Consider the following 16,373-nt stretch of genomic DNA (forward strand, 5'->3'; position numbering starts at 1 on the left):
AGCAAACAAACAAGCAAAAAAAAAAAACCTGTTTATGCAGCTTGAGTGCTTGTTATCTGAGGGGAATAAGTAACAACTACTATTCTTACCACCTGAAGTGTGGTAAGAATAGCTCCAGTCCCTTAATCACTGGACCGTCTTGAGAAGTTTCACATCCCTCGTGCACTGAGGAGGCCAGAACTGCACCCAATACTCCAGGTGCAGCCTCACCAGAGGTGAGGAGAGGGGCAGGATCCCCTCCCTTCACCTGCTGGCAATTCCTCTCCAGGTGTAGGGCTTTGCACTTGTCCTTGTTGAATCTCATGAAGTTCCTCTCTGCCCAACTCTCCAGCCTGTCCAGGTCCCTCTGGATGGCAGCACAGCCCTCCGGAGTGTCGGCCACTCCACCCAGCTTGGTGTCATCTGCAAACTTGCTCAGGGTGCACTCCGTGCCCTTGTCCAGGTCATTGATGAACAAGTTGAACAGCCCCGGGCCCAGTACTGACCCCTGGGGGACACCACTGGCCACAGGCCTCCAACTAGACTTGGCCYCATTTATCACCACTCTCTGAGCTCTGCTATCCAGCTAGTTCTCAATCCACGTCACTGTCCACTCATCTAACCTCCACTTCCTGAGGTGCCCCATGAGGATGTTATTACATGGACTGTCACAACATGGACTATCTCCTGATGCGTCCTTACCAAACCAACAGTAACCTGCAGACATTCCATTGACTAAGAATAGTTTGGTGCATGGTGCCAGAAGTGTTACATCTCATCTTTTGTTCTGGGAAGACTAGAAATACTAAGCTACTGATCCCTGCACACAGGGTGTCAAAAGTGTGCCATATCGTAATCAACCCCAGGAAAAAACTTCAGGACAGGGAACAATCCTCTGTAGGAACAATCTTTGGACTGCTTATCTCAGTGATTAACCCTACACTGCTTGTCATTTCATGGTCAGTTTGCCCAGTCACAGGAGGAATATATGCCCATATCAACGGTTACAAGAAATATCCTTGGGCATTCACCTGACTCAGAGCAACTGTTGTGTTTGCTAGTCCGGAGTGTTAAGCCTCTAAGTGTGATGATCTGTATCTAGCACTACATGTATTATGCATCACTGTTRTCATAGGAAGAAGAGGCTGCCAATGATGGGCTATACATGGCACACYTGCAGAGAAATCTGCTCCCTCAAAGAGACACCAAGCGCTTCTAGCTGCTTTGGAGCTGTGCAGTGTTGAGCCAGTCACTGAGCACCTCCACTGCAACAAGTGTGCATTTCACTGTCACTGCCTCCCTGATGGATTTAGCAAGGCTACATGCTTTTCACAGGGAAAAGAGAAGGTCTTTTTGATTCACGTTTTTTTATAAGTGGGAATAACTTAGACACAAGAAAAGAAATACTCAATATACTTTATGGTTATGCCTCCCAACACTCTCTGCAACTCTTCATTCTTTCTGGTCCCCAAAGGTCTCAATTCATTGCATTCAAATGCCACGATACAGCTTTAGAAATAGAGAAACGGAGAGCAAGGCTGCTCAAGCCACATGGGATGTCTACATGAAACCTGAGAGCCAAATCCTGACCTTTTCTCAAATTAGCACTGTAACTAATAAATTGGCATGTACCTTACTCCTTTTAACCAGCTTCCAGTCATGTGCTGGTCTCATGCCTCTCTCTTGGCCGATTGAAAATTTTAAAAATTACAACATCAAAGTGAAACTTGCAAACAGCAATACGCTTATTAGTTTTTTTTTCTTTGCAACATTTAGGAATGGAGAAGACACACAAGAAGCTCAAGCACCATTCCAGGCCTAGACCTGACCTATAACCTTCTGGGAAACAGCAAGAATGGGTCATGTACACACATGTACTCATATGCATGCACATATGTTTTCCAATTAATTGTTCTAACTCTAGTGGTGAGATTTTTTTATATTCCTAGAATGAAAGCAAGTATAAAAATGACATTTAGCAATCAAGTGTTGAACGCATTTTTTATTTTAAACATTAAGATTAAATTACAAAAGCTTCTGGAACAAGGAAAGGATGCCAAGGAGAAAAGAGCTGAAGGCTGAGATTGCTTTTTCTCATTCATCGTGAAAGCAAAACACACTGGCAACAGCAGGGCGTCTTATAGAAAAGTTTCAGATGGACAGTACAAAGATCTTTCTGTCAATATTGTCATTGAAACACCTTGCTGTCATAAAGCATATCTCTTTCCTGATAACCTTTCTTTGTGCTGGCTGATTGGTTTTCACTCTGGGAAACAAGTAATAATTATTTCAGAATTATTGTAATTCTTTACTATTGAGCTCTACTAATATAACATCCCATTTCTTGGGAAAATGTCCAAAAATGAGTTACTTTATCCTAATAAAAATGTCTACTGCTTTTGTTAAAAGTTTTATTTGCACAAATATGCTCCTAATCTATGTTAAAGATAATTTCATGCAATATATCTCTAATTTTTTGGAATAAATACTGAGAATCATCAGAGAAAATTCCTTTGGAATGCAAAAAAGAAAAAAAACCCAATACAAACATGTATTATTTTTTCTTAAGGGCAAGATTCCACTACCTTTATTTACACAAGCAGTATCTTGCTCCCTCTGTTACTTCACTGCAAGCTAGAAGCTCCAGCAGTGAAAATCAGCATAGCCCCGTTAGGATTTAGTGCATTAACTTCTGCTAATGAAAATTGGGCTTTGCATTTTTATTTGTGGAGTAATRTGCTATCTATAATCAGTAAAGGTGCTCAAACAGAGCCCTACATTTGATAATTTGGCACTTTTACAACTGATGTTGCTCATAGTAACCTATCAGATGACAATAGTGGAGCTCTTCTGTAAAATATAGCTTAAGCTTACATTTATATGACTGTACATCTGAAGTATAAAAACCACGATATGTAGTACACTTGAACAGTTAAAAAATATAACTTATTTTATTTGTAAACTATCAATGCAAGATACTCAGCAGCAAAGAAGCCACGTTCAATGTCTTCCGACCTTTTATAAAGATCTGTTGCTGTAAGTAAGTAATATAACCATCTTCGAAACATTTGAGGTTACATGTAGAAACAATCAAGGCAATATTATTTGTACATATTAAACATGCAAAACTTCCTGAAGAATATTGCCCAAATGTAGAAAGTCGTCTGGATCTCAAATTTTCCTTGGTAGCATCTGCTTTGTAAGTATGGCTCACATGTAGATTTAGAGTCCTTCAGTTTATTTTGGAGAATTGGCACCTTTAATGACAGGCTCCCTATTTAAGTATGTGGCCCAGTAGACTAAGTTAAAAGTTCCAAACAGCACTGGAAAAATTATCCGGGACATTTTGTCAATCTTACTGATGCTGTTGTAAGTCTTTTTGCTTTCAGCAGGCTTTTCTTCTGCAGATTTCACTGGAGCAGTGACAGTGTTTGAGATGACAGATGGAGCTGAGTCCTTTGGCATGTTTGGTGTGGGGGTCATCTTTCCAGTGGTGTAAGTGTTAGCTGATTTATTTCCCAGTAATGCACGCTCTTTCTTCTGCAGTGTAAATAACAAAACGTTAGGCAGCAGGTACAGAAAGCGGAAATACATTCTCAGAATAATAAACCGAAATCTACGCACACTAATCAATCATGCTAAAAAATGTCTGATAGCTGTTCTGACTTCGACTCCCTAACAGTTGCTTTTGCCTTGATATTATAGCCCTTATTGAGGTTAAACGTTCCTTGACGTCAGCAAAAACTAAAAAAGCACTGCCAGGGCGGGATCTCACTTGGCATGTGAATTAACAGGTTCTTTTGTCAGGGCGACGGTTCACCTGCCTGGGCTGCAGCCCCGGAGGCAGCTGCCAAGGCACTAACATCAACCTCCTAACAAAAAGCCTCTCCTCTTTGTATTGTTATTTCACAATTCCTTTTAGCCTACATGCATGAACTTTGTTTAAGACATCATCTGATGTCAGTCAGATTCGAAAAGTTAAATTTCAGCTTGAAATGCAGTTTGAAATTCATGTCTTCATAGCAGCATCTTTTTCTTTTTTTTTTTTTTTTTTCTATTTTACTGAGGGGAAACTGTGCCAGGACCCTGACTCCTCCGAGCGCTTAGTGTGAGCTTTGTCATGCATTTTTGGAGAGCACAAGCAAAGTGAGATATCCTTCACAGTGTATGTTGGCTGTCTGTCAGAATCTTGGCTGTTAAAATCCCAAGTCACGTGTATTTCATGCACTGTAACTTTTCCCAAATCCCCCCATACAGATGGTAGAAGAAGGAATATTTCCTTGCAATTTTTTCTCTATARGAAGGTGAGAGTATGGCACAATGTAATTAAATATCTTTTAATAGAGAAGCTGAAAAATGTCTATTCAATTATTTGAAACATGCTTGGTAATTGCTTTTCATTCTGGATACTTTAAAAACGTAACRTAAGCACCTTGATTTTAGCTGCTTCAAGAGCTTTCTTGCCATCCCATGCCCAACTTCTCTTGGTGAAGTAGTTGACCGTTGCAAACTCAATCAATGCAGAGAATACAAACGCGTAGCAGACAGCTATAAACCAGTCCATTGCAGTAGCATAGGCCACTTTTGGCAAAGAGTTGCGGGCACTGATACTTAAGGTGGTCATGGTGAGGACTGTTGTTACTCCTGTAAAGAGAAAAAAAAGATAAAAGATTAGCTTGGTAGTCTTTATGAGATTCCTAAAGTTTTAAAATCAGTATTCAGTGTGATACCTAAGAAAGCCACACAAAGTCAGTGTGTCCAAATCATGGTCTGAAAGAGTAAGTCACTTTGCTGACTATGAGAAAATGAAAGCTTCTCCCCTCAGATATTTATTTCTGAGGCATTCTAGTTACYCCTAGCCTTAGTGTATTTGACTATATAATTTTAAACATAATGTAAACCCAGCTCTTTGTTAGATAAACCAAAATCATATTAATATTTTATCTTTGTGCTTTGATATTTCATATATAGAGAGTATYGGTTATAAAGCAGAGCATTAAAAACTTAGTGATCAGCCTACTTAGCAGTAACTTTTATAAAGAGGTGGGATTATAGTTTTTTTTCCCACTTGTTTTTSATTTCCTTTACAGTAGCTCCTTCTTTCACATTAGCAATATATGACAGAGATGCCACTAATTTCATCTGTGAAAGGATGCCCCCTGTAGGACAAAACTCAACTCTCAGTAACAACTTTGTAAACCTAGAATCAGTATTAGCCAGCAAAGCTCCCAATGCAGGTCACTGAATTTATTTTTAATCAAAGCTCCCAACTGATTTCAGGAGGAATCTGTAGGTGAATGACACTTAAAAGATTCAAATGAAGTTTTATACACAAAACTATTCTCACTTCCCTGATTTCTCATCTAGGGGATCCTATGTATTTCRTCAACATTCAGTTAAGATTCCGCTTAATTTTTGCAGTCTTCCAGCATTGTATCAAGTAATCCAGAGATCCCAAATGATTTTTGCATGGCAGCTTCTGTAGTAAATATGTATTTTGTAAATGCAAATTCATATTAATTTGTTTGATGGTAATGGAGATAATTGCCGCTAATTAACCTCTGTGTGGTTTCCCCAGATAAACATCTTGAAACACAGATAAACAAAATGTTTTGAAGTGAAATCTGTTTTAAATGCTTACATGAGAGTATGCATGAACTCTGATAACACATATGTTCATTTGGTCTAAACGGTTCACTATTTTATCTGAGTGGAAAAAAATCACATTGATTTGACACTTCTCTCTTCCCTCCCCTAACCTTCATATAATTGGTTTGCATTTTGGAAAAAAAAAAAAAAAAAAGGAAAAAATGGAAATTTATGTCATAATTTTACCAAAAAGACACGAGAGTATTTTTAAAATATTTTGGTTTTGAATAAGGAACATCTAGAGCACCTCAAACAGAAATAAGTATTAGTGCACTGTGGTTTCGTTACAAAAACTGACTTCAACAAATAAGACCATTCTTTCCTGTATACTGCAAGGAAATTGAGATACTCACCAAAGACAGTTCTGGCAGGGACAGACTCTCTGTTTAGCCAAAATGACACTTGTGATAAGATCACAGTCATAATGCAAGGAAGGTATGTCTGGATGACAAAATAACCGATTTTTCTTTTCAGATGAAAATGTGCTGTCATAATAGTATATTCACCTAGAAGGAGGAAAATGTACATGTAGAAAAAAGCAATGGAAGTGTACAGATTTGAGGAATCGAGCAGCTCCAGCTCATCCTCAGTTTTCTGAGGATTGCATTCAGCTATTCCTGATTGTGTGAGGTATATCTGAGTTTCTGCATCGTGGAAAACCAGGGCTTGAGATACAGGTGCTGCCAGATCCCACTAGTCTTCTCATTCAATCCTCAAGATGCTTAAAAGCTGAAGAAAATGAATACCCTATTGCACTAAAAAGTGCAATCCTTTTATGTACCTGGAATGCCTTGATGTTCACAACCTTAAAAAATCRGGAGTGGTGACAGTTCCTCAGTCTTGGTAGTTTTTGACTCAGTCCTACAAAGGATCTAATCAGAATAACGATTAAGGCCATCTACTCTTAGAATGGAGATTTAAGTAGCAGGACTTAACCTGATTAGGGCAACTGTTAAGGCCAACTTGTGAGTTTTGAAGAATGACAAGAGGCCCAGACACTCTCTCCGCTCCAAATTTATGATGACTCCTTGTTCCAGTGTTGATGCTGTAAAAACAGACTTCATACACTGATTGTGGGAGATGTTATTAATCTGAGTATCCAAAACCATCAAGCTGCTCCTTCAGAGAAAAAAAAACGCCTTTTTATGTATCCAGTTTTCTTAGAATTTGGTATGTCCTAGCTCTGGAAAGATAATCTATTTCTGGACAGACACCGTGCCAAGCCTTGTTTGCCTGTGCAATTACAGCTTAATATTGTATTGCCTGTGTGGAGAACTCACTGAAAGCTCCGACAGTAGTGCTACATTTCTGATCGTTTTCGTTTGTCAAAGTCACAGCATTGCCTTAATCTGTTTTTTGCAAGGCATTCCAAATTTAAAACCAAAAAGAAAAAAAAATACAAAAAACAAAAAACTAAAAGAGACAGACCAGCTGTCATCTAAAAAAAAAAAAAAAAAAGAAAGCTTAACTAGTTATTTCAGAGTGTTGTTGTAAAGCCATAGCATTGTTAACTGAGACCTGTTGATTGAAGGTTGATTGCCCTTTAAAGTACAATTCAACAGAGATCTGTTGATTGCCCTGTAAAGTACAAATCTTGCTCTCTAAAAAGAGGCTTTTCTTAGCTTAGGAAGAAAAAAAATTATAATAAGATTTATGAATAAATAACAAACAACCTCCCTCCAGCCTCACAGATCTCCAGTCATCTTGGTTTCAAATTAATTTGAAAGCATGCATTATTCAGCTGGATACTGATGAATCACAGTAATGTTTGTTGTGAAATATATGTTGTCCTCTAAGAATAAACAAATATAATTATCCTTTTGACTTACAAATTATGCAGATGTAGGAGATTTTGGGACAGGTAGCTCATATTTTCTAAAGAATGAGATGAATATATACTTCAGCTACTTGAGCTAAAAGATTAGCTGCAGTATCTGTTGCAAGAATGCCCTGTTATCCTCTGTATAACAGCCACTAAAGGAAGATACATAACAGACAGATTCTGCACTGAGTGAACAGCCTGAGTTGAGCTGCAGCCAGAACTGCTAAGCAGTTAGATTTGGCAGATTATTTCTAAGTGACAATATGGCTAATTAGCTAAGGACAGGTCTAGAGTAAAAAGGCTTTTGCATGTATAGCTATGCTCCTATGTTTTACTAGAGGAGCTCTCTTATTCTGAATGAAGTTAAGGGACTTAAACCACCTGGAGATTTTAGACACAAAGACTTGAATAGCACAGAATATCCTTACCTGACAGTCTGCCTCAGTCTTAATGACTTTCTTCTGGAGTCTGATTTTCTTGTGAAATGGCTCCCTGAAGACTGATAGGGAGATGGACGGGATATGATGTAAAACTCGGAAGAAAAGTCCTAATTCCCTGCAATCTAGTGTAATTTTGAACCAAGGATGCCGAACATGCTGTGGTCTCAGGAGGAACCACACTTGCTTTTTATTTATGAGCATTCAGCTTGTGGATTAACAATAAAATATGCCAGCAACAGCAGGGTCTATGTGCCTGTAATCTGTTTCTGAGTGGCTACTGCACTGGGATGTGCTTCGAGTCATGGTTCCCCTGGTCACTTAGAAGTGATGATATGCATTATTGATTTTGACAGTACGCTTTGGGAACTGGAATAAAAAACCCTCAAATGAACTATGCAGCTTCAGCTGAGCAACAGAATCACTGTTTCCATAAAGACAGAAAATGTAGGAATGTATTAACCTATTAATGTATGAATGACTATATTTTGATGGCCTTCCATGGTTAGTTCATGCTTTATCATTTCCTTTAATCTATCAGGACCTCTGTTGCCATAGAAAAAAAATCACCTTGCTTTTGTATTTGCTCTTCTTCCAACACACATCTTCTTCTTTTAAACATGATTCTYTTTTTWAAAAAAAATCCTGCAACAGGAATTTTTCTGTCTGCAGACCTACTGCTTGCAAAATCCCCACAGATATGGCTTGATTTTTAATGCCCTGAGACCGCTGCTAAAATAAGGCTAAAAGTTGCATGGGTTTGCTTTTAATTCATGATGAACGAACCCCTAGATCTAGTGGAGTGGCAAAGCTCCCTTTTACTTCTGTAAGGCCACAACTTATTCTTAGAGGATAAGCTTTCTTGAGCAGGAGCTAATTTTTATTTTAAGTTCATGCAGCCCTTAAAAGCCTGTTCCTGATGGGGTCCACTCGTCACTAAAAACAATTCCAATAATAAATTTGACAGAAATTAAAACCTACAGAATGGGAGCAGCTGCATTTTTTCTCCATTCAGTTGCTAGAATTTGGGGGTCTTAAAAGTTACGTTAATACAGGAAGAGCTCTGCTGCTGCTGGTACTAGTGTGTTTATGCTTTAAAAGCTGCAACAATATTTTTAGGCATCTAGATGAGGGAGTTCTGGCGATCACACTTAAAAATTTTCAGGATCATTACATGCATTTTTCCACTGTCATTATGCTGAGCTCCAATGGAGTATTTTAATGAGGTGTGTTTTCTCTATGTATCTGTGCTTAGGGGCATCGACGACTGACATGTCATGGCAGAAGCCTGACGCTAGGTCTATAGCACTGCAGTCTCTGCATGTGTTGTGCAATAAAGATACATCTCAAAGAAAAGTCAGCATTATTTGTTGCAAAATGAAGGGACAAATATTTCTTTAGTTATTCAGGCTTTGGATATTGCAGAGTTTAGGTTCCAACTGGCAGAAGGTAAGAGGGTGGATTTTTGTTGCTTCCTGGCATTGCAGATGCTGATTTGGCAATCAGAGATTCTGAGGTGCTCTTTGAGGGAGTAACCAAAGGGACTAATCATCTGCAGAAAGCAGCAAGATCCAGCAGGACCCAGATCCCATCTCTGAGTATTTTCAGCACTCTAGCACCAAGACTTGGCAGATGTTGGGACTGTCTGAAGCAGTGTGAGTAGGCAAATATCTTCTCTTTTGGGGGAGTGACATTTAGGGACCTTAGCTCACTCACACATACACACACACACATGAAGTCTGCATACACACAGATCAGAGCTGCTTTCCATGGCATGGCCAGCACATTCCTAATTTCAGGACTGGTTGGTGCAGGGGGAATCCCAGCATATATTTTCTGAGAAGACAGCTAAGCCTAGAGAGTTGGGTACAAAATCAGCAAAATCCAAAGGGATTGGTGCAGGTCCAGCAACTAGCATTTTAAAAAAAAATCTGTTAGAAAGAAGAGCACAAATGCCCCATGACATACGTAGACATTTTGCCTATGCAACTGCAGGATGTGTATTTTGACTTGAGTGTCACAAAACCCACAAAAGATCTAAACTGTTGGATTTGTACAGTAGCTATTTGTTTTTTCATTTTCACATTGAACAATTCAGTAGAAGGAAGAAACATCTCAGACAACCGTTCACAAGTAACCCTGATTACCAGCCTACTGTGAGCTTGATGAAGTCCAGAAAATCCATCGCTGACTGATGCTTTCCCTGGGCAAAATCGGATTTTTGTATTTTGCTAATCCCCGGTTACAATCTGTGTTCTGCTCTTTGTGATCCACCCTGCAATCAGAATCCAGCCAGCCCAGATGTAACCTGGGACATTATTATAAAATCTTGACGTTGGAAAACAAACATTTATTAGCCTAAGTCTTAGAACACAGGAGTGAGGTTATTACTGAGCGCAAACTTTGGGATTTCTCCGAAGAGTCTGCTGTTTCCCTGGGCTGAGAAGTACAGGAAGCCTTCATGGGCAGAGCGGCAAACTGGAAGTGAGCTGGAGCTGACAYACTGGAGCATTCACTGCCACGATTGGGCTGGTTTCTTGCTCTGAGGAGCAGGACGAGTTTGTAAGAGATGCCTCAGTACATCCTCTGGCTCTTTTTCTTGGTGATGATGAAGGCGAGAGGGGAGCTGCCATTTATTGCAGAAAACAACGCGGCTATGATGGTAAACTGGTAAGGATAAAAGTGTCTTTGCTCTTTAACGGGACACAGACTGCTTGTGCTTTTCCTATTTGGGGGACTGCTCTGACTTCCTCTGTGTGCTTCTCTTGACTTTAGATACCTTTGCTTTAGCAACTGTTTTATGACTCCTAAAATGGGCAGAGGGAAGGGATGAAGTTTTACTGGGAGGAGCTGATGGCTTGCGTTTGCTCATCTCCTGTGCATTCCCTTGTTTTGCCTAGCAGCAAGCGCAGTTGTGTCCCTCTTTGCGAGCATATTTGGATAATTTGAGCAGAAAGCTGAGCGTACGCTTATGTTTCAGTCCTAATAATTTTATGTGAGGTTGTACGTGTGACTGTTTTCACATCTCCTAAAGATTTCAAAGGTGGTAGCAACAGGTTCCTTATTTCATCTCTACTTTCCCTATACCCTATATTCCCTATTTCCTCCCAATTTAGTCTCAAAGCGTATGATTTTTAATGAGGAACAGATGCTACCRTGGGGAAGACTTTGGAGTGTTTTGCCAGGACAACCTTTTATGGATTGCACTGCTCTATTAAGGAAGCTGCCCCCTTCCCCCTCCCCGCATCTTGTGCAAGGAGAAGCATTGGGAATCTCTCTGTGCTTTAAGGCAGGCTATTTTGTTTCCCGTCTGAGAAGCCCATCCACTCTATGTTGCTAATGCTCTCAAGACAAGTGTATTATGTAACGTGGTTAAGCCTCTGTGCTGCAGAGCCTACATGACCCCGTGCCCAGGCTGCAGCCCTCGCGGCAGCTTCGTGGAGTCCCCCGCCAATGCGCACCAAGGGCTGCCCTTGTGTGGGAGACTTAAGAAGCAGGCAGGGAGGGCTCACATGGGTGGCTGGGCTGGGATTAAAGCTTCTTTGCCTCCCTAATGCTGCTACATCTGGCGCCTCCATTTCCAGTTACGGGAGGAAACGGGAATCCTCAGGGTTGGCACCTCCTCTCCAGCCACGGGGTCCCCCGGACACGCTGCAGAGCCAGGCAACAGCTGCCACCCTCCTGCCCTCCCTTCCTCCCTCCCTCCCTCCCCCCAGGCACTCTCATCAAGCAAATCATTTCAAAGCTATGATTGAAACGGATCAAATGTGTGGGCGGTTTTGGCATCCTGGGAGAAGGGGGAGTTCCTCCCACGGGGAAATAAGCCAGCAGTGGTGTTGGCGGCTGCAGTAAAAGTACTTGCCAATAAGGTGTGTGCAGCTTCTCCAGGACTTCTACAACTGCAGGAACTTGGACTCATCTTCGGCAACAGCCCTGTAAAGTACCTAAGAACCAGCAGATACCCCCTCCATGTTTCAGCAGATACCCTCTCAGTGCCTTGGTTAAATAGCCAAGAATCTGCACGTGTCTCCTCGTCCTATAGACACTTTCCCCATCTCCTTGCAAAATAACCAGAGCCTGTATATCTCTTTTAATGCTTGCGCCTTCAGCAGGGAAAGGGTGTAAACAGTGTCCTACCTGTACTCGTACTGATGTTTTCAGTTCCTACAGTTTGTCCCATCAGGTGGTACTGATTGAGTCGTGAACCATCTTCTGCCACCACCACAGATGTTGTGGTGCTATTAGTCCACACATAGATCACTTCAGAATTGGGGTAGGCATCTGTTGACAAGGGGGGAAAAATAGATGGTGATGAGTAAAACACTGTATAATATTTTAGTGGATCTTTAAATAATAAATGATGCGGAGAGGGAAGAATGGAGAAGTGAGACTGAATGGAGAAAAACAAATAAAGATGATATAACCATATTCCCCTATGCCCAGATCAAAAAAAAAAAAAAAAAAAAAAATAGGTTGAAGCCTTCTAATGTAACAGATGTGTGGGATGGTTTGTCAAAGGCTGGCACAGTAGCGGTATAAATTTAATCCATCACAGCCAGTAGACTTGGGAAAGAGCAGCTCAGACCCATACTCATCTATCTGACTGTTTATAAATCACAGCAAGTTGCAAAAGCTGGGTTTTTTTGAGGTGCCCCCTCAAAATCACTTGTTACCTCCAGTGCCTTCGAGGACAGTTTCCGCGTCTCAGCCTCTCTCCAGGATCAAATCCATGAGCCCTGTGTCAGTGGAGTAGGTCGGGGTGTTCATGTGCAAGTTGTGCACAAAATGGGTGTGCCTGAAGGGCCAGGGCTTCAGTGTGCAAGGATAGACCGACCTTCGTGTGTGTGAATAAATGGCCTGAACTGTGTCCACTGAGCCTGCAATATGTTTTGGTGCATGCAGTGGGTAGGACTTGTATGCAGGGGAAGCGCAGCTGGAAGGTGTGTGCATGCTCCTCTACATGTGTGTGTGTTCATAATGCAGGAGAAGAAGGAAAGTAGTCAGGGTTCAGGCTAAAGGAGAACAGGAGCTGAGGGCTGTGCTTATGAGAATGAATGGGTGGTTGTTGCAACATACATGCACATTTAAAAATATAAATATGACAAGATTTCTCTCTAACTTAAGGCCTTAGGAAGTTAAAGTAGTGGCAGTACTGCCAGTTTATTCATTTTACAATAATTTTACTGCTATTTTTAAAGCCCTAACATCTGGAGTAATTATATTATTATGAAGAAATCTTAGCTTTCCTTTTCTGTCAAAGTATGTTTATTTTATTTTTTAAATACTTCTCTGCAGATAAAGTCTTTAAAAATCCAGGAGCTGACTACATATTTAAATGCCTTTTATTTAATTTAAGCAATTCTCATGGTTTTTAGAATATCCTGATTGTCAAATGTTTGCAGGAAGCAGGAATGTTACAGTAGACTGGAATCTATTGTACTAAAATGTCTGAAAGGCAGCCAAAGTTTACTTTCCAATTAAAAGGTGAAATTTAGATAGAATTGTAAGTTGTCTAAAGTAGAATACTAACCTTCCATACTTTTTAGCTTACTGCTTGGGGGTACAAATATTTTCTTTTGGAAAAACTAACATTCCAGGTCAATACAACTAGTTCAAAAGGCAATATGGTAGATTTGCAGCTAAAACTTTGAAAGGCAAGGGCAAAAAAACTACCATCTCCACCAGACTGAAAGGTTTGTTTGCCAGAGCCAGAGAAGTGTTTTGGAAAGCTACATGAAGGACTAAAGAGCATTTAATTCTTTAACAAGTGTTTCTGTGTCACTGTAATGGCAGAAAATAAGCTCAAGCATTCCATAGATCCATACAACCAGGAAGGCCAAGTCGAAAATGGGAAGTGAAACTGATGCAGCTTTAGAGCATTTGTAAAACAACATGATCACTGGTGTACATATCACTACCACTATTTTGTGTATTTTCCTGTTCTTAGTCTTCCCTTGGCATCTCTGAGAAGCATTGTAGGAGGTGGAATACGAAGCTAGTTGCACCTTTGGTCTAAGCCTCTTGTGGTTATTCTCACATTATTGTCCAGGTGTATTGTCATTTCCACATTAGAAAATATGTGGAAATAATGAGGACAGAGAGAGAGAGTTCAAAAGAGGGTCACAAGAATTTCCAGGGAGTGGGAAACAAGTCTTACAGTCTTAAGCTTAAAGAGCTCAACTTATTTAGATCACTGACAAGAAGCTGATACCCAAGTAAATCACTGAGTATAGACACTCACATATGTAAATCTAAGAACAGGATGAAAGCCATTTCACAGGCAAAAGTAAATGAAAATTAAATATCTTGAAGATGGCTTCTTCAGTATATCATGCAGTATAACTAGGCACAGTTGTATTAAAAGTCGAAAGTGTAGGAACAGTTTAGCATAAAGTAATTTTAGTATCAGGATAGGGCAGGTGCTAATAGATAGATGCTATTATTCACTGTCATACTAAACTGCGTAAAAGACTTCTTCTATTTAAGTCAAGCTCCCAGAAGGTTTTCAGTCTGTCAGGTTTGCTGAAGAACTGAAGAACTTCAGCTCATGCAAACTGCAGTTGCAAGRATATTTTACTGATGATAAACAATTCCCTCCTCTCCTGTACACGACACGCACACATGCACAGCTCAGGGAGGTAAGAAATACCTAAAAGGGTGACAGAAAAGTGTAGTAGTTGCTTTGTGTTAATACTCTGTGAGAATACTGCTGATGATGCTGTAAAAGCGAAAACACAAATTCAAAGTCACCGAAAAAACAAGTGAGATGGCTTGATGTTCATTCTAATTTAAGCAAGTAGACTTCTTTTGTTCTTTCTGAGTCTAAATAATTAATATGATGTTCTTTACAATCATACAGGAAAGGGGAAGCCCCATTAAATTATCCTTTCTCTTCTAAGACCATTCTATCAAAAAGAAGGAAAAATAGGGAGTAAGGTTGGACACATACAGTTATACATAGGTATGATGCTACTAAGTGAGAAAATGACAACAGACATCTATTTCTTGGGGATGATATGATGCTACTAAGGGAGAAAATGACAACAGACATTTATTTCTTGGGGATGATATGATGCTACTAAGGGAGAAAATGACAACAGACATTTATTTCTTGGGGTATTTGATAAATAGATACATGCTTATCATCTATAAGAATGAGGAAATAAAGTCATTTTTCCTCATATCTGTTTATTGGATTAGCATATCCAGTTTTCTTCATTCTAAACTCCAACACCACAGTGAATATTAAAACTGCAAAGATCCCCTTTGCTACTCTGCCCACCCTTCCTGCTCCTTCCCTGCTCTTTTATGTCTGGAAAGGTAAGCATGAAATGGTCTGTCTTACATAGGTGAACAGAAGATGGGAGCAATCACATCCAAAGGGAGGAARTAGAATAAGAGAAAGTCTGACGGAACAAAGCAGTCAGTTGCTAAGATCTAAAGGATCCCTGCTGTTTGCTTTGGCATTGAAGAGTGCCATGTTTTCCCTTGAATAGTTGATAGTCACGCAGGAACTGGAAAAGCAACACTGAGACAAGAGCCTGTGTTGACTTGCTGGCCTCTTTCAAAGTCTTTTTCACTTTAGTCATTCCTTGTGCTAAGGATCACAAAGGACAGTATCAGATATTCAAACTGCTCTTTGATGCTAAAAAAGTAGTAGGTTGTAGGCAGTAAGTCTTTTTAGAATCCTAGAATCATTATGGTTGGAAAAGACCTTCAAGATCGTCAAGTTCAACCATTGTTCTCATGGTATCTCTCCCATTCTCCAGGGCAATGGTGGCAGCTGCACTTTCACCATTTCTCCCCCCACTGTCCCAAACTGGAATAGACTCCAGACAAAAACCATACTGTTTCATGGCTTCCAAAGTAAAACAAAGCCAAATATGGGTAGCTGGGTCCAAACTTCAAGTCCATATGACCCAGAGGTATTTCCAGGACTGACTTTTTGAACTCATAAGAAATAAAAACCATATTGATGTCTGGCCAGTAAGCTTTCCTTGTGACAGGGCAGCAAACAGTTTGGGGGAAAAAGGGAACCTGCAAAAAGACCACTCAAAAGCTTTCCTAAACCTCACAGGATGCCATAGGTTCTTTGGCTTATTTAATGTCATGCCTATATAATCATATAATACCAACTTGTGAAATGTAGGATGTGTTTATGAATCCATATCCATGTTTGAGTTTTCATTYCATAATCAAACTAGCACACAAAATTCACAAACCATGACCAAAATTTTTCTTTCAGAAATGCACTAGTTGGAGATTGAATTAACTTAAAGAGATACTGAGGAAAGATCATTTTTGGATTGTTCTTAAGTTTACTTATTACAACTGGGTAGCTAAACTCCTAGACTCCATTGTCATGTTTAGTACGTGTCAGAATCATTCCACTGTCTAACCTTGAAGTGGTGCTAATCCCTATCAAAGTCTCCTGATTGTCAATGTGCACAAAYTATCAGTGTACATCTAATTTTAATCTAAATATG

General features: G+C 40.0%; 1 protein-coding gene across 2 annotated transcripts in view; it reads right to left on the reverse strand.

Moving 5' to 3' along the window:
* Positions 1 to 2,156: 2,156 nt before the first annotated feature.
* The window catches only part of GABRA5 (gamma-aminobutyric acid type A receptor alpha5 subunit), a 55,519-nt gene continuing 41,302 nt past the window's right edge, over positions 2,157 to 16,373 (reverse strand). For both annotated transcript variants that reach the window (XM_026034265.1, XM_026034266.1), the window contains exons 7-10: positions 12,025 to 12,168; positions 5,982 to 6,134; positions 4,412 to 4,623; positions 2,157 to 3,519 (exon numbers count right to left, since the gene is read on the reverse strand). In XM_026034265.1, coding sequence (XP_025890050.1) covers positions 3,217 to 3,519; positions 4,412 to 4,623; positions 5,982 to 6,134; positions 12,025 to 12,168 — 812 coding nt within the window. In that variant the 3' untranslated portion in view covers positions 2,157 to 3,216. The remainder of the gene's footprint in view (positions 3,520 to 4,411; positions 4,624 to 5,981; positions 6,135 to 12,024; positions 12,169 to 16,373) is intronic.

Source organism: Nothoprocta perdicaria, unplaced genomic scaffold, assembly GCF_003342845.1.
Source record: "Nothoprocta perdicaria isolate Ctin4 unplaced genomic scaffold, notPer1 scaffold_140, whole genome shotgun sequence".
NCBI classification, from domain to species: domain Eukaryota; kingdom Metazoa; phylum Chordata; class Aves; order Tinamiformes; family Tinamidae; genus Nothoprocta; species Nothoprocta perdicaria.